At 41.8% G+C, this 26,537-nt stretch overlaps 3 protein-coding genes across 3 annotated transcripts; all 3 read right to left on the reverse strand.

Moving 5' to 3' along the window:
- Positions 1 to 19: 19 nt before the first annotated feature.
- On the reverse strand, positions 20 to 5,972 carry orc3 (origin recognition complex, subunit 3). Its single transcript, XM_076107934.1, has 20 exons — positions 5,826 to 5,972; positions 5,628 to 5,685; positions 5,449 to 5,546; positions 4,890 to 5,028; positions 4,674 to 4,778; positions 4,410 to 4,567; positions 4,190 to 4,329; positions 3,840 to 3,999; positions 3,054 to 3,167; positions 2,662 to 2,795; positions 2,380 to 2,443; positions 2,171 to 2,287; positions 1,972 to 2,051; positions 1,525 to 1,658; positions 1,288 to 1,382; positions 1,104 to 1,201; positions 860 to 1,001; positions 656 to 772; positions 333 to 412; positions 20 to 233 (listed from the first exon to the last, which is right to left on the reverse strand). Exons 1-20 carry the CDS (start codon positions 5,847 to 5,849, stop codon positions 128 to 130), a joined length of 2,163 nt encoding a protein of 720 aa, XP_075964049.1. The 5' UTR covers positions 5,850 to 5,972; the 3' UTR covers positions 20 to 127.
- Positions 5,973 to 6,633: 661 nt separating this feature from the next.
- Positions 6,634 to 18,932, reverse strand: znf292a (zinc finger protein 292a). Its single transcript, XM_076107933.1, has 8 exons — positions 18,768 to 18,932; positions 16,576 to 16,730; positions 15,557 to 15,635; positions 15,076 to 15,211; positions 14,728 to 14,930; positions 14,234 to 14,370; positions 13,682 to 13,823; positions 6,634 to 13,542 (listed from the first exon to the last, which is right to left on the reverse strand). The coding sequence occupies exons 1-8, from the start codon at positions 18,915 to 18,917 to the stop codon at positions 7,396 to 7,398; spliced, it is 7,149 nt and encodes a 2,382-aa protein (XP_075964048.1). The 5' UTR covers positions 18,918 to 18,932; the 3' UTR covers positions 6,634 to 7,395.
- Positions 18,933 to 20,313: 1,381 nt separating this feature from the next.
- On the reverse strand, positions 20,314 to 23,522 carry LOC142968152 (glycoprotein hormones alpha chain-like). The gene is made up of 4 exons (XM_076107929.1): positions 23,496 to 23,522; positions 23,302 to 23,413; positions 22,927 to 23,114; positions 20,314 to 20,388 (listed from the first exon to the last, which is right to left on the reverse strand). Exons 1-4 carry the CDS (start codon positions 23,520 to 23,522, stop codon positions 20,314 to 20,316), a joined length of 402 nt encoding a protein of 133 aa, XP_075964044.1.
- Positions 23,523 to 26,537: the final 3,015 nt, after the last annotated feature.

Raw genomic sequence — 26,537 nt, forward strand, 5'->3', positions numbered from 1 at the left:
TGGCACCATGATTATCAGACGCTACTCGCATATATTTTATTAGAGGGAACAATACAGTACAAAATATAAATCAAAGTTTCATTTCCTATAGGAGATTGAATGAAGGGAGACTGATGTGGTGTGTTGGTCAGCAGCCGCCCCAGCTGAGTCGAGCCACGTGGTCTGTCTTCTGTTTGGTGGACTTTATGAAGCCCAGAAATTCAAGCTCAGACACGGCTCGGATGAAACGGGCGCTAGAGAACATTCTAAGGAACACAAGCTCTCAGCTGTGGATTATACATTTTGTCAGTTAAAATGGTGGAAAAATTGTAGATGAAGTTACGGAAGGATACTGTTTGACATCATCCACTTTCCCAAAATCGTCAGAATCTGGTTCATTACCCTCAGCAGCAGAAACCACAGTGGCATAGGCCTGAAACCAAACAGGTTCTCTTTCATGTCAGTATCTGGTCAATGTGAAACATTGATCCTTCAGTTCAATAATAGCTCCTCAAGGGAATGAAAAACAAACTTTAAACCAAAGTTTGGAGGGCAGAAGGCGTTGAGACTAAATGGAACGCTGTATAAACATCCTCTTGTTTTTTCCTTAAAGATGTTAGTTGGTGTAGTTGAATTACCTCAGACAAATATCACATTATTTTGTAGACAAACTAACCTCCAGCCAGTCGTAGAGGTTTATCAGCCTGCCGCACTCCAGGTGGAGTTTGTACACGATGCAGATATCAGGAGCAGCATTAGAGATGACCCCATCCTCGGTCTTTAGGCGCTCATTCTGGAAGAAGAAGACACTCTGATGAGTACTTCCATTGCTCATGCTAAGAGAGCTGAAACACTGGATAAGACGGAGAGGCCCGTATACCTGGAGGTAATGGATGGGACTGTTGAGTGCAGCCTGAATGGAGGTGCGAGGTGTTGCGTTCAGGTGGCGTCTCACAGTGGCAGAAGAAGTGTAGTAGCAGACTTCATTCAGCGTCTGAGACTCTGGGGGAGACAGGTGGCTCCTATGTGGGAGGGAGGATGCATTTCTATCATAGTTATGCAATTCAAATATTTTACGAAAATTGTTACACTTTCAGCAGAGCCAGAAGGTAATTATGTCTGACTTCACTAAGCCGTCGATAAACTCCAGAGCTTCATTTCGCAGAACCTCGAACGGACTCAGTTTCTTGGATCTCCGAGACTCGTTCATCTCCAGCAGCGCCTAGAACACGACAGAATCAACAGTCAGTTTAGGAATCAAAGACATCAGCGAGGTGGAAAATCTGTTCACAGAAATGCCATAAAAACCTTCTGCAGCTGGAACAGATCAGTTTTCTTTTGAAGATTTTTCACTGGAGAGGTGATACTGTCTTCCACACTGGGGGGAGGTTCAGCAGCTCCTGCTAATAAGAACACGGGAAGATCATTTCAAGGAGTGTTGCATGTTCATTAACTGAAGCAATAACTATGAGAGAACAGAAGCTATCCCAGGGTGAGCACAAGATGAGGGAGTGGAAGAATCTCTGCTTCATTTTGACTACTTACTGTCTAACTGCTTAAATCTGGCGAGCATGTCTCCCAGCTGGACAAGAGCGCTCTTCATCTTCTTTGACTTGGCAGACTGCAGAGTCTCCTCACACCTCTGCAGCAAAGCAATCAGCTGATCTCTAGCCAGCATCCTGGAGGGAAAACAAATGAGTGGCACGGTGGCAATACAGTTCTGTATTACTATATATTAATGGCTATTTGGCCACCAGGAGGAGCAACAATGATCCAAATAACCTTGAATATGTTGTCATCTGGTAGTAAAATATGAAAATGTAATTGGCTATGGAACTGTACTGTATATGACTACAAATGAGACATGGTTATGATAACACATCACAACTGGAGCACTTAAAACAGTGGGCACGGATCAAAGTGCCTACAGCCTACAACGAGGAACGATTTCCGTCCATTCGTTGGTCCGACTGGTTAAATATCCAGACTTACTTCAGAAGCTTCATGGCTGACTGGTAGTCCTCATTCTCCCATATGTTCTTCTCCAGACATATTAAATGCAGCTCTCTGATCTGGAACACACAGACAATGCTGTGATACATCAAGGCACTTTGGGAAAAACAACAACCTGACACCGTTACTTCATTTTCAAACCTTTGCACTGTACACTTCTAAAGCAGTCATTTCTTGCCTGTTTTCCGAGGGGATACCGAGGTAATGACGAGGTCAGAGTGTGGAGACATCTCAGGGTGGGATAATAGTTCTTGTGATATTTACGAAGGTCTTTTATCAGCTTCTGACACACCTCCTTAAAAAAAAAACAGGAAAAAAATGGAAGTGTTTGCGTCCAGGTATGCGCACTCATCACTGGCTGGTGCCGAGATAAAACAAAGAATGCACCTTTAAATGAGTGTCATCTGTCAACAGATGCACTTGTTCCTGAGCTTCCTGCTTCTCTGCATACCTGGAGAAACACACAGGTTAGACTTGATTTAAAGGCTTCGTTTTACAGTTGAAAAGGTAAACCGTACGACAAGCTACCGACCCACATGAAAAACCTGAAGTTACCTGTGTTTTCACTGCTTGCAGCCAAACTAAATGGTATATTTACACAGTTTGTTTTCTCTGACAAGTCCACTTGGAGTTAATGCACATGTGAAAACCAATTGTGTGTGTGTGTACCTCTTGAACGACTGCAGCTGCCTGACCCTCTCCAAGTCTTGGTGACCAAGCTGCATCACATTGAGCAGAGCCGCCTTCTTCTTACAGCACAGCACACTGAGAGGCTGAGAGTGGAAGTGCTCCAGCAGGGCCAGCTGCAGCGAGACGGAGCACAAAGTTTGTTTAGCACATGTGCGCGTCTGAATTAGGTCTACAGACAAAGAGGATGCACTGATCACACACACACACACACACACACACACACACACACACACACACACACACACACACACACACACACACACACACACACACACACACACACACACACACACACACACACACACACACACACACACACACACACACACACACACACACACACGACGTATTTTAAAAAGGCGATTCTGTACCTGAATGCCCTTGATGAAGTTTCTCACGGAGAAATCGTGGTAGAGGAAGATGCTGATCAGCACCTGCATCACTTTACCGTTGAGCTTAAATGGGAACTGAGGCGTCAGGATCAACTGGAAACAGACAAGACAAAAAAAATCAAAGAATTTGATTGAAAAACAAGCAACTTAGCCACTGTAATGGATTACATTTTATGGTGCAGTGGATCATAATAAATACATTTATTTTTTTCCTTCTCTTTGACAAATAGCCACTACAATACAATTCTCCAGTTATTCTGGCAGATTAGACCTCTGTTCAGGTTGAAGGTGGGCCAGATCTCATGATTCTTATTGGTAGAGGGAGCTTTGTAACATAATAACCAGGCGGACCGGTTACGGTGTGAGACTCGGGAAGACGTCTACACTATACAGTCCTGAGCAGAGGTCTAATCTGCCAGATTAACTGAAAAACACCTGTGTCAGTGTTCAGAGGCTTTAAAGGCTACAATGTTCTTAATTTGCTGCTTAACACGATATAAATCCTTGTTTCAGTATTATGATTAGAAGTTATTCAATACTCAGTATTTTACAGTGCAGATCCTGCACGAGTACCTCAAATATGACAGATTTTAACAGCAAATGCAGGATAAGCACCTTAATAGTACGATATTGGATGGAAGATTGGCATATTTATTGATTGTAATGATTTAATGAAATGTATAACAAGCTCATAGCATGATGTAACTTTCCACCATGTTTCCTGAATGCATGTATTCTGTACTGTATGCGAGAGTGAAACACTACCTTGTCTATGACTGTGGCCAGGTGCTGTGTACAGGAGAGGGACTGGAAGAGCTCGATACACAGCAGGGAGGTCACCGAGTGGGGCAGCATGTGCTGGATGGTGCTGGGCGATGTGGCGATACCGAAGATGAACATCAGCGGAAGACGTTCGATGTACCGGCTGTGGAATGAAGCACATGTTCATGGAAAGAATGTTTCAACATTTTAAAGTTACAAAACAAAAACAGATCAAATTAAGACATAATATTCCTAACAAGGTTAGTTTCTCAGTGGGTGACTTTGTTTAACTCTAGTTTAGGTGTATGGGGAGGTGGCTACAAAAGCAGACGTATTTTGGAGTTTCTAGTTACCTGCAGATGAGTATAAAGTCCTGAAGAACTTTTGGGTTGAAAGCCTCCAAATCTTTGAAAATAATCACAACGGGCGGCTGCTGCGGATCATCTCTGACAGCAGAACTACGCTTCTTTCCAGGAGTGCCCGCGTTGGATTTCTGAAAGACAAATCATTTTTTATGCACCTAAAATTGCAAATGCTAACTAACGTACTTTAGTTCTGCTTTATGGTCCCCACCTTTGCATTTGTATTGTACCAAGCACAGAGTGTACTGAGGGAGCAGTGCACGCTGGTGTTGAGCTGAGCACTAGTCTGCTCGGCCTCCTCCTCTTCCTCATCATCCACAACAGTGTCCATTAACCTCTCCAGGACCCTCTTCATCAAGTGCTTCAACGCTGAAATGATGAACGCAAACAAACACAAGGACTTGAAAGCATAAACTGTAATGATGGACAAAATAATTATGAGCCTATTTTAAAAGATACATTTCGAGTGCCTGACCTCCGCACTCTTTGGCCTGCACAGATGCCACATGAGGAGTGACGGACTGCTGCAGCAGGTCAGACAGACTCTGGAAGGTCATGTCATGGTCCGGGACATTCACACCTATGGAGGATATCAAAAAGGACAAAGGGCAGACAAAATTCAAGTATTCTAAATTGGCCGTTTGGATAATCAATAAGCAAATCACAGAGGCAACTGCCTCTTAAAACATACCAAGCACGAGAGCCGCCGTGGGGATCTCACTGGCCCTCATATGTGAGGCCCAGTCACTGTGCCGGCGAGTGGAGGAGCACTTCCTCGTGAAGTCCAGCAAGCTGTCCAAGATGTTCCTGTTGAGTTTGTCCTGTAGAGCCTCACGCACAGCAGAACATATATTGGGTTAAAAGTCTTCTCTACCAAATCCATCAATTGTTTATGAGACCCTGTTGAGGGCTAACACTGTAAGGCTATTGTTTTACATCACAGTTGAGCCATATGTCATAGCAGGGTGAACACAGGTGGAATTGATTAAACGGTCATTCTGGTCCACCTAAACGCAACAGGGCCATAATTAATGTGAAGAATGACACCTGTGTTTACCCTGCAATGACATGTCAAAGATGGCTGCTGTGAAACAGTGCCTAGAGGGAGGTGTGTCCTGTTTTAGCCAACACGTGTGGTTGTTTTTGTGACACCAGCCATATTTGAGATGAAAGATATTTTCTGAATGGATCCATCTCACACTATTATCTTTTACGTTGGATGAGCAACAGGGTTGAATATCTGTTCTTACCTCTGTGTCCGTTTTAATTTTGTCCCACAGGTTATGACAGAGTCTGAATCGTATTTCACTGTTCTCAGCATCTTCACAGCCACGCATGAAATGATCCTCTGTGGAGCAAAAAGGCAAAAAAACGTGAGTGCAACATCTCAAGTTAGGGAGCTTTTAGTTGAAACATTAACAGAACTCACCCAGACTGAGCGTGGTCTTCTTCTTCTTCTTAGCACTTGGCTTAAAAACAAAGCAGCCCTGAAAATATCAACGGACATAAGTTACAAACAGTGACGGTTAACTATGAACTCAAACACAGACACTAGACTTTGACATGGCCATGTTGTGTCAGGTTTAAGAAGCTTAACGTTACATGCAACGTTATAATATTACGTTACCTTAGACACAGATGAAGTAGACATCTTAGCAGTGGCTACGTGTAACGGCTCTTGTATTTTTAGGATAGCGCTGCCGTCCGGATAAAAGTGAAATATGTGTTTTATGGAATTCTGCTTGTGCTGTATTTAACAAACTAGCTGCTACTTCCCGCCAATGTGACGTTTACGGAAAGTGTTGTGTTCAGCTGATAAACGGTCACGTGCGTGTGGTCATAGCTGAGCTTGCTCAAGTTTTAAGTTATCAGTCATGTTTTTAAAGCTGTAATGAATACATTTAAATGACTAATGCAACCTTAAAGATTTTAGCATGATTTTGGTTTACCTATGTTATTCCTCGCCTTAGTTTTAACTGCGGTGGAGTTTTTTTAAACACTGCTGGTCTTGAACACCCCCGACCCTTCAGAATCCCAGGTTTCCCTGTTGAGGTCTTTCTGCCTGCAGGTCGGCAAATCCAAATCTGTCCTGTTGCAGTGTTTAATATTCATTTTTAGAGATGACGAGCATGTACAAATGATGCTCCCCAACACTACTAATAACGTAATTATATATACAATAGTAGTAGTATAAGTAATAGTATTTCATTTTAAACATTTCTATCAGGATGCAAGTATTTTCCATGTTTTTAGTTATCATTAAAACAGGGACCTGGCCAGGGCTTTTTTTTATATTAACTGTCTTCAGTTAGCATTATGCATATTGTATACTGTTGGGTGTCTATACCTCTATACTTACACCATGTCAGACATCTCTTTATCTTTATGTAAACAAAAATTCTATGTTTTTACTTTGATTTGAAGTGTTTTGAATAGAAAATGCTCTGGTGAAAGAATTTATTTGTATACATTTCTGGTGGTTCCTATGTAAATGACAAAAATAAAAAACGAAATGGTACAAAAAAGGCATTTATTTTTATGCAAATTAAGTCCAGTAAATGTGTAATTTGTGTTAGGAAACTCAGCAGACAAGAAGATTATATTTAAATGATCTTGCTCTAACATTTTGTCTGAAATTCAACAATGATCAAGCTTATTATGACATGCTGGGTATTATTTTTCTACTTTCCATATACGAAAAACTGTGCATTAAATCCAGGAAGAATATGTATATAAACTGCAACACAAAAACGTCTGCAGGCAATATTTTACAAAAAGAAACAGTAACATTTTATTGAACACTTTGTGGAAGACATGTAAATATTACAGATAGGTCTACTAGTGTTGAAAAAGGATGAAATAAATACAAACATAACTTGAAATCCCATAGGGATATATAAAAACAGTTTTTCTTTAAAAGTCTCCATTTAGCAAAAGGAAAAAAAAAAACATCTTCAGTACTAAGCATAAATACAAACATGTTTCTAAAATCTATGCCCTATAGATTACCTGGTTATTATAACTAACATACATACTTAAAATCATCCAAGACATTTTTTCATTAAGTACAAAATAGGCCATTTCATAATTAACTGCGACCATTACTGTTACCAGTTGGAAATCTAATGCATTAACAAACCATTCTGCAGCATAACTTCTCAAATCCTGAGTGAGATCGAGTTGAAGACGAAGTATCGCTATGATCCGCTATAAAGCCACTTTTTTATTATGACTATGGGCTTCATGTCTTGAAGCTGCTTTAGCAAAAGATCAGCACCGTCTGAAAATGTTTTATCGACGACAATCTTGACATTGCTCACTGATTTGAGATTAAGGGGATTTCGGAAGTCTACTAGATTCTCACAGCCTGTTATTTTACCTTTCATTGCAGATTTCTGTCTGTGAGTTTGTTGTCTTTTGGACGGCAGTTCAGCACTAGATTTGTCATTTAATTTGCGTTTGGAAGAGTGGGTTGACTCTGAGGTTTCCAAGAACTTAAGGAAAGAGTCCTCAAGTCCTAAAGGCTTGAAAGACCCCGGCATAACCCCGTCGTCGCGTTGTTCTTGGGCTGTAGGGGTCCCAGGATTTGAGTTCTCTCTTGAACTGTTAACAGTCGAACGAGTCCTAAGGGTCTGCATCCTCTCCAGACACGCAGGTGTAGGATGAGCAGGCTTTCTGGGACGGCCTCTTTTAGTTCCTCCTTCTGTCCCGGTGGAAGCTTGCGATTCTGCACTGTCGTCGTTGGACAGCTTGCTGTCGTCATGGCCTATTCGATCCTCCAGCTCATCGGATTTCTGGTCACTGGCTTTTTCGCCGTCATCTGCCTCCATCTCCTCGGAAGATGAGCTCGACGCGCCCTCAGATTTGCTTGAATCTTTGAATCTGGAGCGAGAGTACTTTTTGCAGAAAATGAACTGGCTCCTGTGGTCTTCAATGTATCTCTCTGTGAGACCGTGAGTCGTGTAATGCTTAAATATACTTCTCTCAGCCCGCTCCACTGTATCGCAGCCTATTATCATGCATGGGTACTGCAGTGCAGACTTCTTGGTGCACATGGCTGATGCCTCTTCATGTGACTTTAGTGTCGGCTTTCCAAAACTAGTCCAGTGTTCAATGGACTTCCCATCTTTCTTTTTAGTGTTTTTCTTCTTCCCTTTGAACTTATTGTCAACATTTTCTTTCCCATTAGCCCCCGGGAAGAGCCCCATTGATTTAGTCCGCCTTCCGTCAGTTGTTTTGGGATCATAAACATACTCGTGCTTCTTTATTAGGTGACGCAGGAGGTTTGATTTCGTAGTGTAAACGCGATCGCATTCCTCAAACTGGCATTTGAAAGTTTGATCGACTAAGCCGCTCTCGGAGATGGCGATTTCCTTGTGGTAATTCTTAATGTGCTCGATGTACTTTTCCACGGAGTTGAAGGGGAGAGCGCACTCCGGCCGGTCACAGTTGAACGTCCCTATGGACATGCTGGCCATCATGGCGGTGGCTTTGTCCCGACTGAACTTGTGGAGTAAGAGGTAATGCTGCACTAGCCTTGTGATTCCCATGAACACCCGTGAACAGTTTTTCACTTGACACCTGACTTCATCTTCGTTGTCGATGCTCTGATGGCTCTCCTGTCCATTTTCAACACTCGAGTTCTCGGTGTCGGGTTCGGGTTTGCTCGTGGGCAGGGATGACTGATGCATGGCCCTGTAATGCAGAATCAAATTTTGCTGGATGGTGAATGCGGCAGTGCATCCTTCATGAACACAGCGATATGGTCTATATGGACTGTAGGCGTTGTCTGTTTCACACATTTTGAGGCTCAGCCTTTTCTGAGCTTTCTCTTTCCTCTGGGATTCATCCTTTGTTGGTGTGTTTTTGGAGCTGCTGGGTTTCTCTGGGGAGGATGAAGCAGATGCAGTCGAAGGGCTGGACATCGGCTCCTTGACTTTGCTAAACGACGCATCTGATCGCCCGGGCTGCTTCTTTGTTTTGCCAACCGGACTGACTTTCTCTTGTGCGCCGAATTTCTGCTTCACATCTGGACTCTTGTTTACAACAGCCACTTTCGGTTGCTCTGGGGCTCCTTCGTCAACCGATGGTTCCACCTCACAGAACGACCTCTCAGTCATGTAGTGTTGAGGTGGTGGTAGTTGTGCGACAATTGATACCTCAGGCATGAAGCCGTCTTTCACCGCATCTCCAGGTGAAGTGATTTGAGGAACTTGTGGATTGCTCTCATTGTCTGTTTGAGGTGCAATTGCAATGTCGAGCGGTTCTTGTTTGATGGCAGGTAATACCACTGCCGACTGTGCTGTGTGACTGGTGTTGGCATCAGTGGTCACACGGCTAATAAACACGTCATCTTTGTTCAGTCTGAACGCGCGCCTGTTTCGAGCACTGATCTTTAGCTTCTGGATGTCGGCCTTTGACAATCGGTGGACTTTTTCATAGTGAATTCTCAAACCTGTCGTTCTCGTGAATGTCTTGGGGCAAATCTGACAAGGATAGGGAGAGAGTTTGGACGGGGATTTTTTCAGATCTTCTATCATTTCATGAGAGTAATCGTGCATTTTAGTCAAGTGTTTGAATAACGCCTCCTTCGTCATGAATGAGTACTCGCACTCATCCTGGTCACATTTAAAAGGTTTGGGGATCTTTTCAAGGGGCTTGTCATCACTTTTACTCAGTATCTTACTCTTTTCAGTGCCCTGGGCTGTATCACGATGACTGGCATTTTGCTCCAACAACAGAGCACTCCGCATCTTCACCTGTGCAGCCTCGATCAAATCCAACTTTTGAAAGGCATGTGAAATTTCCATCAAGTGATCCTCTTGGTGATGTCCAGCGAGGGCTGGATTAGCCAACTCTCCGGCCTTCTGTTGCTGGTTTTCAGGGGAAACGCATATGGAGTTTGAATAGTCCATTATATTTGTATTTTGCGGCTCCTGTTTCAACACCATGGGTGAAGTCAAAGTGGTCAGGCTAGAAGATTCCTGTGAGAAATCCCCATTTGACATGTTGAATATTGCTCCGTTATTATCAGGGACACTGGGGTCATTGAGAAAATCAAGAAAAGATGACGGCAGATCAGCGGTTAGGTCGATTTCATCTACAGGTCTGCACTGTGAGCGTTTAGATAAGTGACCTCCGAGAGACTTGGTGCTCGTGAACTCTCTGAAGCATCTCCTGCAGATGACTTTGCCATCCTTGATGATGGCCGGCCATTTGGTTCTCTTGCTCAACCTGCCGCGTTTTCCTTTCTGAATGTCGGGATCACCGGCCTTCTCGTCTGCGGGGGTGGCCTCGCAGTCGGCACTGGGACTGTCCTCTTCGTAAGGGAAATCTGTGTGAATGACACTGTTTGGACTGAGCATGCCGTCCGCAGAGTTGTCCATCGGTTCATAACAAGGAATGGAGACATTCTCTGTTTTGATTATTTCATGTGGAGCTTTTAACGCAACTTCGGCCTCTGGGCTCTGACATTTTATGGGAACATCGACTGACGAGTCTTGAGTAAGACAAGAGTTTTCACTCTGGGCATATGGAGTGTGGTAACCTCCATCAGGGAGGCTATCAAATGTTGAGAGACTGTTTCCATTATCTAACTGGCTAGTCACACTGCCACTGCTCTTCCCCACATCCACACGGTCTCCACTGCCCTCTGGATGCATTAGTCCATACTGATGCCCTCCGTTATGTATTTGCCCTCCATTGTCAAGCATCAGAGAACTGGACACGTACTGAGACATCAAACTTGAAACTGAAGGCGCGTGTGACGCAGAGGGCCCATGTGTAGCTGCCATTGAATGATCTCTATCAGGTGGGAGGGATGCTGGGGTTTGATACCCGTCTGCCTGCCATTGAGGATAGCTCCGAGCGGGGTACTCATTCACGTTGAAGGCATCTGGATAGCAGTTATTCATCAGAGGTGAAGACCATGACTGTGACATGTCTGACTGCATCATTTCGGAAGGATTATTTGTGTTTCCCCACGATGGGTACACTGTGGGGTTCACCATTGGAGTGATAGGCACAGGCTCCATTGATCCAGGATAACACTGGGCAGGTGAGGTTGAAGATCCCATCGAGTAATCCATTTGCTGCATCCCAGGTTTGTTGCATAGTTTTCCCGGCTGATTTGACGGCTTGTTACCCTGGTTCTGAGACGGACTTGGTGAAGCGGTCCCACTCGGTGCCTTTTTTGCTGTAATTTTGGCCACTTTGCTATATTTCTTTGCCAATTTCCAATCTTCAAATATTTCCGGGTGTTGCTTCTTCACATGCCGAGACAGACTTTTGTTTGTACTGTATGCCCTTGTGCAGTCATTATACGGGCAGCAATGCAGGTTCTCGTCATTGCCGGCAGTAACAGCCGGCGAGCTGGAAGGATATCCTTGCAGTGAACAAGGAATTTCGGTCTTGATTTGACTTGGAGAAATTATTTGTGGAATCGCTTTTGTGAGTTCATTGCCCTGTACATTGTTAAGCCCCTCGCCCTGTCGACTCGCCAAAGGGTTTGTTGCACTCGGTACAGGATTTACTGGAGGGACCTCACCTTGCCCAGCAACCTTATGGTGTGCAGGAGGAGCCTCCGGTGTGGGTTTCGCATCAGAAGGTGCTGGAGTGGGGTTTGTTAGCGGAGTGTAGCATTTCTCTGGTTCTGTGATTTCACCATCTGCCGCAGAATTCAGCATGCTTTCAATCGAGTGTTTCACTCTCACAGGAAGAGGTTCTTTAGCAAGCTCAGCTAATCCGCCTGGTGATGAGTCTGACTTTGATGCCTCCACCATGTATTCACTTGTATTAATCCTTTCAATGCAGACATCCGCAGCACAGGTGTTTTCATTGCTCTGGGTGCCCTCGGGTGGTGGATCTACTTTCAAAGTATCAGGAGGGTTTTGGTTTGGGATGGGCAAACTGTTCACTGCATTGTTTGTACGATGAATCTCTTGGTGGGACAAGAACTGAGACTGTGAGTAGAATATTTTGCCACAGTTTTCTGTTTGGCAGGTGTACGTAAGGTAATGCTGAGCCTCGTGATCATACAACAGGTAGGCCTCACTGAAAACATGGCCACAGTTGGGGAACATGCACTGGGCCTTAAATTCAGGATGTGTTTTTCGATGCATTAGAAGCTCAGAATTGGAGTTAAAGTTGGCCTTGCAATCCAACTGTATGCAGATGTATGGCTTGCTGCCACAGTGCATCTGCAAATGATCATTAAGATGTCTGACGTTTACAAATTGCCTTCTGCAATACTGGCACACCACTTTCTGTTTTTGTATCTCTAAAAACCTCATGGCCTCTTCGTCATCCTTGTGAGATCTGACGTGAGCCATGAGGTTGCGGAAAAACTTGAAAGCCTTGGAACAGTTTTTGACAGGACAGAAACAGTCTTGACTTATGTGTGTGTCTGATGTAGTTTGTTCTATCTTAACAGGAGACGCCAATTGGTCGCCAATATGAGATTCAATTTTAACAGGACTGATGCTCACCTTGGCGGCAACTTTTGACATTTTTGATGGACTTTTAGGGGACTGAGGTGGTTTGGTTACCTTCCTAGCAGCTTTCATCGCGGCTAGTCTCTCTTTGCAAGATTGCTTTACATGTGATGCTACATGTGGCTCTAAAATCTCCCTAGTTTCAAAACTGTCAGCACAAATTGGACAAAGATACACTCCGTCTTTGAAGTGCTTCTGGGCATGGCGAACAATTCTGTGACCCAAGAACTCCTTGTCACACAAAACACAATACTGCATGTAGGCTCGCCAATTTCTGAACCGGGCCGACACAAAACCCTGCTCCCGAAGTTTTTTAGCTTCTCTGTTTTTCTCTCTTTCATCCGTGATTTCATTGAGTTCATTTGTAGTGGTTAGCAGAAAATCTTCCAAGTCTCTGTATTCAGGGAGTTTGCCAAGTGCACTTTCCACCTCCTGTTCATCTGTGTCGTTGAGCGTGTCAATAGATGACACAATAGCTGCCTCCTCTCCCATCAGTGCCAAACAGTTGCGTTTCAGTGTTTTCCAGTCCCAGAACTCTGGATCAAAAGGCCACTGTGTCTTGAAGGCCAGCAGTAACTCGCAACGTAATGAATTGGGCACTGGTAGACTCTCGTCCTCCTCGGGCTTTTGATCGGGTTCGTTGTACAGTGACTCCACGGCATAATATGAGTCAACGGTAGGCTGGAGGAGGAACTCTGTCAACTGGCATGCACGCTTAACCTCTAGATCAGTTGGCAAGAGGCAGGAAATGGTCTTGCACATGGTGGACTTGCTATCTTTATGGTCACTGGATGTCATTTTCAGAGCTTGGATGCACATTTCCACACACACTGGAAGCCCCACCTCTCCAACCTACGGAAATAAAAAAGAAACATAAATGCCAAGGGGTTTTATTTTCAGGCCCATTTAACAGATCTAGTTTCACGTTGGTGTGAATGGTTATGTGTAACGGTTCCGCTATCGGCTACAAATGTGTAGATATTTCTCTTACCTCGTTTTGGATTACTTTGATTAGGAACAGAATATGACAGAGGCTTCTAGAGAGAAGAGCCATCGCTTTGCTGTGTCCAAGAAATGCATCGGATGACGACTCCAAACGCATAAGTAGCTTACTCCAGAACAGTGTGAGTTCCCTGCAAAACATCACAAACACAACTGTTAGAAACAACTAACAATTATTTTCATTACTGATGAATCTTTTGATCATTTTTCCAATTACTCTATCTGAAATTGAAAAATACGTAAATTTAGATTACAGGTGACCACAAATCTAAAGGTGTACTGCATAGTTTTAACTTCAACTGTTGCTGTATTAAAGAGTGCGAGTCATTCATCCACAGGTGGCCTATCTTTCCTCAAGTACTAAGCACAGAGTCTGCCGCTGCAATGTGCTCAACAGTGAGGGTATCTTTGTGCATATGATGGAGAGAGATTAGGTTGGATTCAAGTCAAATTCATTATGTATTTTCTCAATGACCACTGCATTCCTGAGAGTAATTGTGTAAGTGCTCCAGGACTATTTGAAACAAACAGGAACACTCACCAGGCACAATAAACATCTCCTTGAAGTAGCTGTCGCTTGAGAAAGGCCGAACATAAGCAGAGAGCTCCTTTCTCGTCTCCCTCTGACTCCAAGTTGCAGATCATTTCGAGAGCATCTTTACAGTCTATTGATGCAATCTGTTGGGAATAAAGAGAGAAGAGAAAAGAAAATCAAAGAAACAGTACATTTATATGTGATCCAATGACCATCTGTCACATCTGACAACACTGTTGGGATAGTTTGTGATGATGAATCAAACAAATGTTGAGTGTTTGCTTGTTTGATTCAAGTTCAAATAAGTCCGTCTTTGGTCCAATTGTTGGTTTGTTTTAATGATCATGTTACACAAAAAACATGTAAGACTTAAAAATAGCCTAAAGTTTCTGTTTGCAGATTGGTAAGATAAGATATAACACCACTGATCACTTGTTCAAACGGCCAACGTAATGACTTTGTGTGTACAAGTGACTGTGTTACTGTGAGTCATCTCTTACCTCGTCCATTAGCTGCTCCTGACTTTTGGTCATGCAGATGCAAAGCAAGTAGGTTTGCTTGAAGTTTCCCTTTCCTTCATATCCCGGATACTCTGAGCACATTTTTGCGAGTACAGCAGCTTTATCAACACTGTCCACTTTGATTAGATGCTTTATTCTCATATTCAGAAGCGTGGCACCTTCCAACTCAAGATACTCATGAACTATGAAAGAAAAAGTAAAAAAAGACAGAGGCAAAGGGTAAGAAGCTGCACACAAGTATAATCCACACATTGAACAAGTACAATTTCGTGCAACTACAGCTGTACACGTCAGCGCGGTGCATCCTCAAAGCCAATAAGAACTGACCTTGCTCAGTTTGAGGGATTTGATTGGACATGATGCTGCTTAGTGTGTTGTTGGACCAGACGCCGTCCTGTTGCGCTAGAATTGAGAGCAGGCAAAGCTGTGTGCTCCCACTTTCTTGCAAGAGGCTGTGTGCCAACTGCAACAGAAGATAAATAAAGATGTAGTAACCTCATTACTAAAACCTCAGTGAGTCATACTTACCGTTAGACTGTCTACATTCTAAAATAACTGTTCAGACAACGTTACTGTAGCGAACACATCGCCATGCAACAGTTTACATTTCTTGAAAAGCAGCAGTGAACAAAACATTTCATGAAATGTCGTTAGTGTCAAGACATTCCCACAGATCCAAACATTTAGCTCGTATGTTTTTATTACCTTTCAATGATGAGCTAAACCAAATGCATTCTAATAACCAAACAACTTTCATTGCTTATCACTGCAGCGATAAGCCTCATAAAGAGTCTCTGGAAATACTGACCTTCATGGAGGACTGAAACCCCTCCCATAAGGCACCAGGGACATGCTGGGGCATTAAGAGCAGCAGCTCCGCACAGCTCCTGCGAATCCAACACAGTTATTTGTTAAAGCCACATTTAGGTCAAGGCTGTGCACACACTCCCCAAATTAAGGGGAGACATACAAGAATAACTATTCACGAAGTGTCGGGCTGTAAAGACAGTGTGGCATTTTGGAAATGTAATAAAGATGACGAACGGGAAAAATAGGGGAGTAAATCGACAGCAGAGAGACACTTTAGTTACACGGATCAATATAGGTGTAGGTGTTGTTAAATAGTCCCTGTTGTCTTTCATATGGTAGTAATGGAAAAACAGCTCAAAGTGGGCAGATCAGTAATTGTGATCAATAATTTACCAAAAAAAAAGTAACAACCTTGATATTATTAATACTTGCGTCTGTATTTGTGTGCACTGCATCTCCATGAGCAAAGTATAGTCTGTAGCTCATCCCAAATATGTCAAAGCTCCCAAAGAGCTAGCCTACATTTCTATTCCAATTACAGCCTCAAGGACTTTGCCTTCAAAGTACTTTTAGAGCACATTGTGTGAAAAGCGGTCTAGTTCCTGTATACAGCTTGAACAGTATTTCAAAACTTTTCATACCTAAATTTACTTTGGGATTTGGGTGCGTTTTGTTTTATTCTTATTGTCAAATATTGTGCATCTTTTGTGGAAGATTGCCATCTGTCCTTGCATTCCCCATTGAGGAGCCGGCCAAAGACAAAACTACATCAGTGAAACTGCAGAGCAAGCGTTGGGTCTCATGTCATGTGCACATCCAAAACCAGCAACCCATTCTTTGCCACAGCTACTTATACTACTACAGGAAAGACTTAATGGAGGTGGTTTCCCATTATGTGTCATTAATGTGTAACACATATCAAGTTCATAAGGAAGATGCCGTTAGAAAGAATAAGAAAAATACAGGATTATGGGAAATCTTATTTCCAGTAACACCCATGTCAGAGTTCCTACTCACAGTGCTAACTTTTCAAGTAGGAGTGGCACGTTTTCACATTCGGAGGAGAGACAGGAATTAGCCTTAGCAAAGCTGAGGATGGCCACAGTGTAGACCTCCAGTAAAGGCAGTGGATCCTCATCGGTTTTCCAACGGCCAGCATTTTCCACAAGGACCTGGGAAACAGAAAAACACTATAATTACAATAAAGCCACTGATGGAGTGACTGTTTTTTATATTATAGCAGGCTAAAAAAATACCTGGATAATGGAAATCATGTTTGTAAAATCAAACAATATGTATTTAAATCCCAAATATATTTCTTTAACACTAAAACAATTTGTCCATCATCAAGCAAAACATGCAGAATATTCTCTGTTTCCAGCTTTTCAAATGTGAGAATTTATATTTTCCTCTATTTTATAATCATTTCAAATTATATTTTGTTTTTGGCCAACTGTCTGGGGAAAAAAACATTTGGAGACATGACCTTTCACACTGGAAAAAATGGCAAACCTAATTCATAGGCACTGTTCACTATTGTCTTATATTTAGTAAATAATCAATTAAACTGGCAGCTTTATCAATAATGACAATATTATTCAGGGTTTCAGGCCTATGCTTATTTTTCCTTCTGTTTTTGTCCTCATTAAAGATGTTTATACTTTCTAAACTCAGCAGTTGTGTAATTACATATAGGCACATAATGCTTTGTGATACTCCTTGACCAATAGAAAAGAGCGGAGAAAACTTAAGGACAAAATGTATGCTTCATAATCATGACCGTATAAAAATCAAACGTGTTTAGTGATTAAAGAACGACATAATTATTCTGTTCTCGGACTGAATACAAAGATGTGATGGCAATTTAGATTAAATGAAAAAAAAAAAAAAAGAAAGTCTACTTTCAAATTTGTGCTTTAATTTCAAAAAGCCACAACTAAGTTTTAGATGAAGAAAAAAAGCCATACCCTCACAAACTATCAAGGACGTAAAAAAATCCTGTTATTATACACTGATTACACAACACATCCGCGATGTAGACACCTAAGACAACAAAGCACCAAAGTTGTGTGTGGCTTGGCTGACTTTGGCATCCTCCCCTTTCTTCCCTTATGACCCAGCTCGACTAACGCCTCACCTTCATCAATGAGAACTCCCTCCATTTCTTACGCACACATATTCATAGACATCCATTAATGCCTCCATCATGACCTAACTGATCAAAACCACAGCATGCAGCCCGGGGCTCGTCCCCTTTTGTTGCTCAAATAACGGTTAAGTTCAATGAATTCCTGCGTAAATGTGATATAGAAAACAAACCAATAGCCAAAAACTAATTTGGTGCAATGAGAGCAACCCCTTTGCTGTCTCAGTACGATGTCAGCTAAATGGAGACCTCGCATGATATTTTCGTGGCCAGGGCAAATTAATGAGGAGGATGTGTAATGGAGTCAGTGACCACTGCCACACTTTCCCTTTTTAAATCACTCTCTCAGTCAGCTGCAGGCGGATCGCTCGCTCTAACATTGACATCAATCTAACACATTTAGCCGGTGCTGGCGATATCGCTGTAATAAACAATGATGTGGCTCGCTGGATTAATTAGTGCAAAAGGCCTGGGCTAGCACCTTGGAAAAAAATCATTGATCTTTCCGTACAATAAAACAGCTTTACCAAAGTAACCCCCTTTTTACACTCAGCGAAAACCTAAACCAGCAAGAAGATGCAAGCGTTATAAAGTTTGAATGGTATTTTCTACGAGGAATGCAGATGTATAATTCAGTGCATATCAATGCAATCGCCCTGAAAAATCTCGCTAACCTAGCTACCCATTTTTTTTTTTTTGCACAGCATGACCACTGCACAGGGCAGGGGGACCCTGCATACCAGCTAGCAACGTTCATCTGCCATTAGCTATGTGGCCTGGAAAATACGAGTAATACATGCACGGCGCGCACACATTGGTGTGACTTCTCGCCGCGCGGATGGTGAGACTTTGCACATAAATTCATGCCACGGACAAACATCCTTGAAAGAATGGCTGAAAATCACGGAGGAGTTTTTTTCCCCATCTTGAAATGCCAGAAAAAGCTAGCCAGGCAGCTAGCTCCTTAGCTACATTGTTGTAGCAAACGTAGACGCGCATCCTCGGCCAGGAAGCCAGAGGGGCTGCAGGCTGGCCGGGATGAGCAGCAGGAGAACGGGCTAACCTGGCAAAACTCCTGGCAGAAACGCAGAGAGGCTTCCAACGGAGACTGCGAGCTCTCTTTCAAAGCTGTGGTCAGACCCTGGAACCGCTCTTGGAGCTCCTCGAGAGCTTTCCGTGTGTCATATTCCTTCTCTGTCTCCCCCTCCGCCATCTTCACAACAATCACGACCGCGTACGCACAGATGTTACGCTGCCAGACCCGCACACGCGCGCGCACGCAGAGGGGGGAAGGGAGAGCACACAGTGTGCTCCACATACACATACCCCTGATGTCAACAAAGCATCCATGGCCTTACAGTGATCACACTCTGCACACAGACTAGACGTGAAATGTTTACTTAACAGCTAGTCTAAGAAGGATTGGACTGCTGGATGCCCCTGACTCCATGCTATTACCGTCCATGCAAAGACCTCCAGGCACAGCATCCTTTGACGAACAACCTCCAACATGAAGCAAAATCTATTATATTTTCACACACGTTTTATTCAATATCTCCAAGGTACGATATTCTTGTCTTGGCCCAGAGTAGTCACACAAGTGCACTCAAGCGTCAGCTTCAACAACATCCCTGATGTGCAGCGTGACTTTGTCAGGGACTCTTCAGCAGAGCACGTGTCCTCTAACAAGCGTCAGTCAGTTGAAAGACTCCTGGTTAATCACCGGGCCTAAAAGGCAGCATGTAACTTAGCATGTTGCTTGATAATTGGCATTAATGCGTTTATGATTATGTTTGTAAATTATAAGGAGCATTAAAAAAAGCTTTTAAAGAGTGAGGCAGAAATACCCCTGTTATTGTATAGTACCTACAATGAATTCTTGTTTTGTATTAAAAAATAATTATTCCACAAAAGTAAACTGATTGGTTTGCCTACTTTTCTACACATCACCATCTACACAACCTATAAATGAATTAAGCATTTAGTTTAACAATGATTTGAATTCTGAAGCACTGAGTTTTTTGTCATATCACACAATCTCCAGCAGATGAGATTTTCTCAGGTTAAAATCACCATAACTTTTTCTTTTTTTGGGGGCTTTTCAATGACTTCTCTCTGATGTTGGCTTAAATATCGGTTCTGTTCAGCTACATGATATATATTTTGGCTTCCACTTCTAATTGGAGAATCAGATTTGTCATGGCGCAATCCTGTTATCAACCTCAAAGCCAAATGTCCCTTTCAGAGAGTTACTGTTACTATTCCTCACATTTAGTTGCTTTAGTCGACATGGTTGTCCAAAGTCACTTAGTGATTCGTAACACACACACACACACAAACACACCACCATCCCATGAATTTCACTGCAAGAGACGTTCATGAAAATGCAACATCTGGGTTGCACATTTTAATTGCTTTTCAATCTACAATTAATCACATACATCTATCAATGCAAATAAAGGCTAATTACACAAACCCACAATTACAACAAAAATATTATCTGGCATCATGTGAACAGACATTTAAAACACAAATGAACATGTGCAAATTAAAAGAAACACAATTCATTGCCAAGCTGAGCGCTGCAGAAGGGTCTCCAGTTCCCGTCTTCATATCTTTTGAAAATAGCAGGTGCTGCAGTGGCACTCTGTGTGGTTTCTCACCCGTATGTCAGACACCTTTAGCTGAAAGAGGCACAGATGAGGAGGAAGACACAAGAGTGATTATTATTTCTTTTTTTTAAATTTATTTTATACATTTTTTATTGAAAGACAAGAGACAATACATAGACATAACAAGAGGACAACAAGAACAGTGGGATACAAGCCAGCAAACATCATATAGTCAGTGCGTATGTGTGTGTGTTTGTGTGTGTGTGTGTGTGTGTGTGTGTGTGTGTGTGTGCGTGAGTGCGTGTGTTTGGGCGATAGTTAGGGCCACGAGGAGTAATCTGCGGTTTGTTTTGCTCAGATTCATTGTTGAGATGTCTCCTAGTAAGCACAGTGAAGGGGATAATGGGACGAGGCAGCCCAGGAAGACAGACAGTGACTCAGTTATTTCTTTCCAAAAGTGATTAACTGGTGTGCAGTGCCAGGTGGCGTGAACATAGCTATCCGGGCTGTTTTAAGTGCAATGTGGACAGATATCTGACGTGAATCCCATTTTAAACATTTTTTGCCCAGTATAATGAATTCTGTGAAGTATTTTATACTGTATTAGTTGTAAATTGGCATTTTTAGTCATGAAGTAAATATTATTGCAAACTTGATTCCATAAATCAGCATCAGGAGTGATGGACAGGTCTGATTCCCATTTTCCTGATGGTATGGATGATGTTTTGTCAGACTGTGATATTACTCGACATATTTTTGAGATTATCTTTTTTGAAGAGGGGATATTAATTAATTCTGAGGTTGAGGGGGGTAGTTCTAGGTTAGTGGCCTTAGTGTTAAGTTTGGATTGAACGGATGATTTGAATTGCAGATATTCCAAAAATTGATTGCTCCTGATGCCGTACTTCTGAACCAAGTGGGGGAATGAAACCATGGTGTTATTATTGAAGATTTGTTTCAGATGAGTGATGCCTTTAGCGGACCATGTGTGGAGATTTAGAGGTGTCTTGTGACTTAGAAAATCAGGATTGTTCCATATGGGAGTAAAATTTGAAGGTGCAAATGTGATGTTAGTGATTTTGTGGAATTTCCACCAGGCTGTCAGAGTTTCTGCTATTGTTAGTATTTTGAAACAAGGATGGCGTTTGATAGATTGGCTGAAAGATGGTAGGTCAGAAATCTGAATGTCCTTACAAACTGTCTGTTCTATAGCTAACCATGTGTTGTCTGATTGGTTGGGGTGGATCCATTTAACAATGTATTGAAGTTGATTTGCTAGAGAGTAGTGAAAAAAATGTGGAGCTTCAAGTCCTCCTTGCGTTTTTGGTTTTTGTAGAGTGGCCAGTTTAATTCTTGGTGTCTTATTTTTCCAGTAGAATTGAGTAATGATTGAGTCAAGCGATTTGAACCAGCAGTGAGTGGGTTGAGATGGTATCATTGTGAATAGGTCATTTATTTTAGGAAGTATTGTCATTTTAACTGTAGCTATTCTGCCCATGAGTGATAGTGGTAGGTTCATCCAGCGGAGGAGGTCGTCATTTATTGTTTTAAGTAATGGAGTGAAATTGAGTGTGAACAGCTCTGACAGCCTTGGGGAAATATTTATTCCCAAATACGTGATGGCACCTTTTATTATTATTAAAGTCAATCAGTATTTGTGTATGATCAAAATGCTATTTTTAGCAGTTTGAGCAGTCGAAATGTTCTAAACTCCTTTGAACAACAGAACCCAGAATTAAACTGCAAACCAAATTAAAACCAAACATCTGGAGAATTACTAAAAGTTCTCAGGTCCTTTGAATGTAAAAGATATATGTATACACATATATATAAATAAATCGTTGATAAATCCAAACTTAAAGTACTCATTCTGCAGAACGTTGCCCCTGTGACTGATCATATATCACAAGATGGTTCCAAACCTCGGGGTTGGTCCCTTCTAATTAGTCATTAGATAAATCTGTGGGTGGGGGGGATGATTAAAGTAGAAAAGAAAAAACAAAGTCTCATATAAACTCTTTGTTTTTTGTGAAGTATTGGATATTTTTCACTTCTTTGAACCTCAATCAGTGAACCATCTGAGAAGTTTGAGGGTAAATGTCTCTTTGGTGGAACTGCAAACAACTAATAGAACTCTAAAACATGGCAAGGGGCCCAAAGTACACACGGCTTTATTTTAAAGCGAAAGGGTCGGGAACCACTGGTTTATTCTTTAGCAATACAATGTTAGCGTGTATTCTCTGTTATACAGTAGAAGAATGAAACATACAATTTAATTATTTAAGTTCTACCAATTTAAGTTCACAATTGTACTCGGTTAAATGTACTTTCCACAACTGCTGACCTAACATGACCAAAGCCACTGAAATATCCCCAAACTAATCTGAACAAAAATCTGAAAACTATAGATCTATAAAATAGAATTTAGACTAAAAGTACAACAATAATATTCTAGACTATTTCCAACATGGAGCATTTTGTTTCAGAGTATTTCATCTGCAGATTTTGGGAAATATTTAGTCAGCACAGGTCTAACGTTTCCCACTTAAACTCATTTCAATAGGCACACCATTTACAGAAAAGTTTGCCAGACAAATCTTTTGTCTGTACCTGTACTTGTACCTCGTAGCTGTGCTTTGCGACACAGCATGTTGACTCCGAGGTGATGCTCTTTGGGACCGCCATTGTCTTCATGGCCCTGAGGGGTGTTGGGTACGCTCTGGAGAAGCAGCAGCCCATGCACTGGTAGATCCCATGGAATGAATCGTGCCTCCTCAGTGTGCACTCCCCACAGCCCACTGGAGAAAGACGAGACCGCTTGTTATACAGGGACATTTCAGTTCTAAGATTAAAAACACAGTGTACAATCTTTGTGAATAGAGATGAATTTAATCAAATTGTGCTAATTTACTGAAGTAAATCCTTGGTTTGTGTACTAGATTTCAGAGGAGAGTACTAAGTACTTGTATTAAAATGACATCTTACCGTTTGATAAGTCAACGTTGGGGTAAGAATCTGCAATGTAAATAAGAAAAGACAACAGAACAAGAGACAGTCCAGCTGATTTCACTGAGCCCATGGTGGTTACAGCAGTTATCTAATGATACAGAGACAAAAGAAAATGGTCAATCAACGGTCTTTTGAATCGAAGCATGAGTAACTGAGAGACAGAGTATTACCGTGTTGAAAGAAAGTTCCTTCTTCATCGTGCATCTGTGCAGGACGGCTTTTTATTGAGGACTACTGCTTCCCTTCAGTGTCGTTTTATATCGCGTCCCCCAGTCTGGGGCCACTTCCTGGATTAGGTGAAACCTACCAACCTTATCAACGATCTCAGTGACTCACTGGCCACTTTGCAACCTTTCTCATAATCCCTTTAAAGGGCAAAATGATTAGAACAAATCATGGAAAGTCAAAACATACTTCCATCATACTTACATGGCCTATCTTTCCTTAAGTACTAAACACAGAGTCTGCCTCTGCAATGTGCTCAACAGTGAGGGTATCTTTGTGCATATGATTGTGAGAGATTGCTTTAGGTTGGATTCATCTTTACAGTCTATTGATGCAATCTGTTAGGAATAAAGAGAGAAAAGAAAATCAAAGAAACAGTACATTTAAATGTGATCCAATGACCATCTGTCACATCTGACAACACTGTTGGGATAGTTTGTGATGATGAATCAAACAAATGTTGAGTGTTTGCTTGTTTGATTCAAGTTCAAATAAGTCCGTCTTTGGTCCAATTGTTGGTTTGTTTAAATGATCATGTTACACAAAAAACATGTAAGACTTAAAAATAGCCTAAAGTTTCTGTTTGCAGATTGGTAAGATAAGATATAACACCACTGATCACTTGTTCAAACGGCCAACGTAATGACTTTGTGTGTACAAGTGACTGTGTTACTGTGAGTCATCTCTTACCTCGTCCATTAGCTGCTCCTGACTTTTGGTCATGCAGATGCAAAGCAAGTAGGTTTGCTTGAAGTTTCCCTTTCCTTCATATCCCGGATACTCTGAGCACATTTTTGCGAGTACAGCAGCTTTATCAACACTGTCCACTTTGATTAGATGCTTTATTCTCATATTCAGAAGCGTGGCACCTTCCAACTCAAGATACTCATGAACTATGAAAGAAAAAGTAGAAAAAGACGGAGGCAAAGGGTAAGAAGCTGCACACAAGTATAATCCACACATTGAACAATTACAATTTCATGCAACTACAGCTGTACACGTCAGCGCGGTGCATCCTCAAAGCCAATAAGAACTGACCTTGCTCAGTTTGAGGGATTTGATTGGACATGATGCTGCTTAGTGTGTTGTTGGACCAGACGCCGTCCTGTTGCGCTAGAATTGAGAGCAGGCAAAGCTGTGTGCTCCCACTTCCTTGCAAGAGGCTGTGTGCCAACTGCAACAGAAGATAAATAAAGATGTAGTAACCTCATTACTAAAACCTCAGTGAGTCATACTTACCATTAGACTGTCTACATTCTAAAATAACTGTTCAGACAACGTTACTGTAGCGAACACATCGCCATGCAACAGTTTACATTTCTTGAAAAGCAGCAGTGAACAAAACATTTCATGAAATGTCGTTCGTGTCGAGACATTCCCACAGATCCAAACATTTAGCTCGTATGTTTTTATTACCTTTCAATGATGAGCTAAACCAAATGCATTCTAACAACTAAACAACTTTCATTGCTTATCACTGCAGATATAAGCCTCAGACAGAGTCCCTAGAAATACTGACCTTCATGGAGGACTGAAACCCCTCCCATAAGGCACCAGGGACATGCTGGGGCATGAAGAGCAGCAGCTCCGCACAGCTCCTGCGAATCCAACACAGTTATTTGTTAAAGCCACATTTAGGTCAAGGCTGTGCACACACTCCCCAAATTAAGGGGAGACGTACAAGAATTATAGCAGGCTAAAAAAATACCTGGATAATGGAAATCATGTTTGTAAAATCAAACAATATGTATTTAAATCCCAAATATATTTCTTTAACACTAAAACAATTTGTCCATCATCAAGCAAAACATGCAGAATATTCTCTGTTTCCAGCTTTTCAAATGTGAGAATTTATATTTTCCTCTATTTTATAATCATTTCAAATTATATTTTGTTTTTGGCCAACTGTCTGGTGAAAAAAACATTTGGAGACATCACCTTTCACACTGGAAAAAATGGCAAACCTAATTAATAGGCACTGTTCACTATTGTCTTATATTTAGTAAATAATCAATTAAACTGGCAGCTTTATCAATAATGACAATAATATTTAGGGTTTCAGGCTAATTTTTCCTTCTGTTTTTGTCCTCATTAAAGATGTTTATACTTTCTAAACTCAGCAGTTGTGTAATTACATATAGGCACATAATGCTTAGTGATACTCCTTGACCAATAGAAAAGAGCGGAGAAAACTTAAGGACAAAATGTATGCTTTATAATCATGACAGCATAAAAATCAAACGTGTTTAGTGATTAAAGAACGACATAATTATTCTGTTCTCGGACTGAATACAAAGATGTGATGGCAATTTAGATTAAATGTAAAAAAAAAAAAAAGTCAACTTTCAAATTTGTGCTTTAATTTCAAAAAGCCACAACTAAGTTTTAGATGAAGAAAAAAAGCCATACCCTCACAAACTATCAAGGACGTAAATAAATCCTGTTATTATACACTGATTACACAACACAGCCGCGATGTAGACACCTAAGACAACAAAGCACCAAAGTTGTGTGTGGCTTGGCTGACTTTGGCATCCTCCCCTTTCTTCCCTTATGACCCAGCTCGACTAACGCCTCACCTTCATCAATGAGAACTCCCTCCATTTCTTACGCACACATATTCATAGACATCCATTAATGCCTCCATCATGACCTAACTGATCAAAACCACAGCATGCAGCCCGGGGCTCGTCCCCTTTTGTTGCTCAAATAACGGTTAAGTTCAATGAATTCCTGCGTAAATGTGATATAGAAAACAAACCAATAGCCAAAAACTAATTTGGTGCAATAAGAGCAACCCCTTTGCTGTCTCAGTAGGATGTCAGCTAAATGGAGACCTCGCATGATATTTTCGTGGCCAGGGCAAATTAATGAGGAGGATGTGTAATGGAGTCAGTGACCACTGCCACACTTTCCCTTTTTAAATCACTCTCTCAGTCAGCTGCAGGCGGATCGCTCGCTCTAACATTGACATCAATCGAACACAT

Source organism: Anarhichas minor, unplaced genomic scaffold (assembly GCF_050575085.1).
Source record: "Anarhichas minor isolate MPS153535 unplaced genomic scaffold, ASM5057508v1 ptg000040l, whole genome shotgun sequence".
NCBI lineage: Eukaryota > Metazoa > Chordata > Actinopteri > Perciformes > Anarhichadidae > Anarhichas > Anarhichas minor.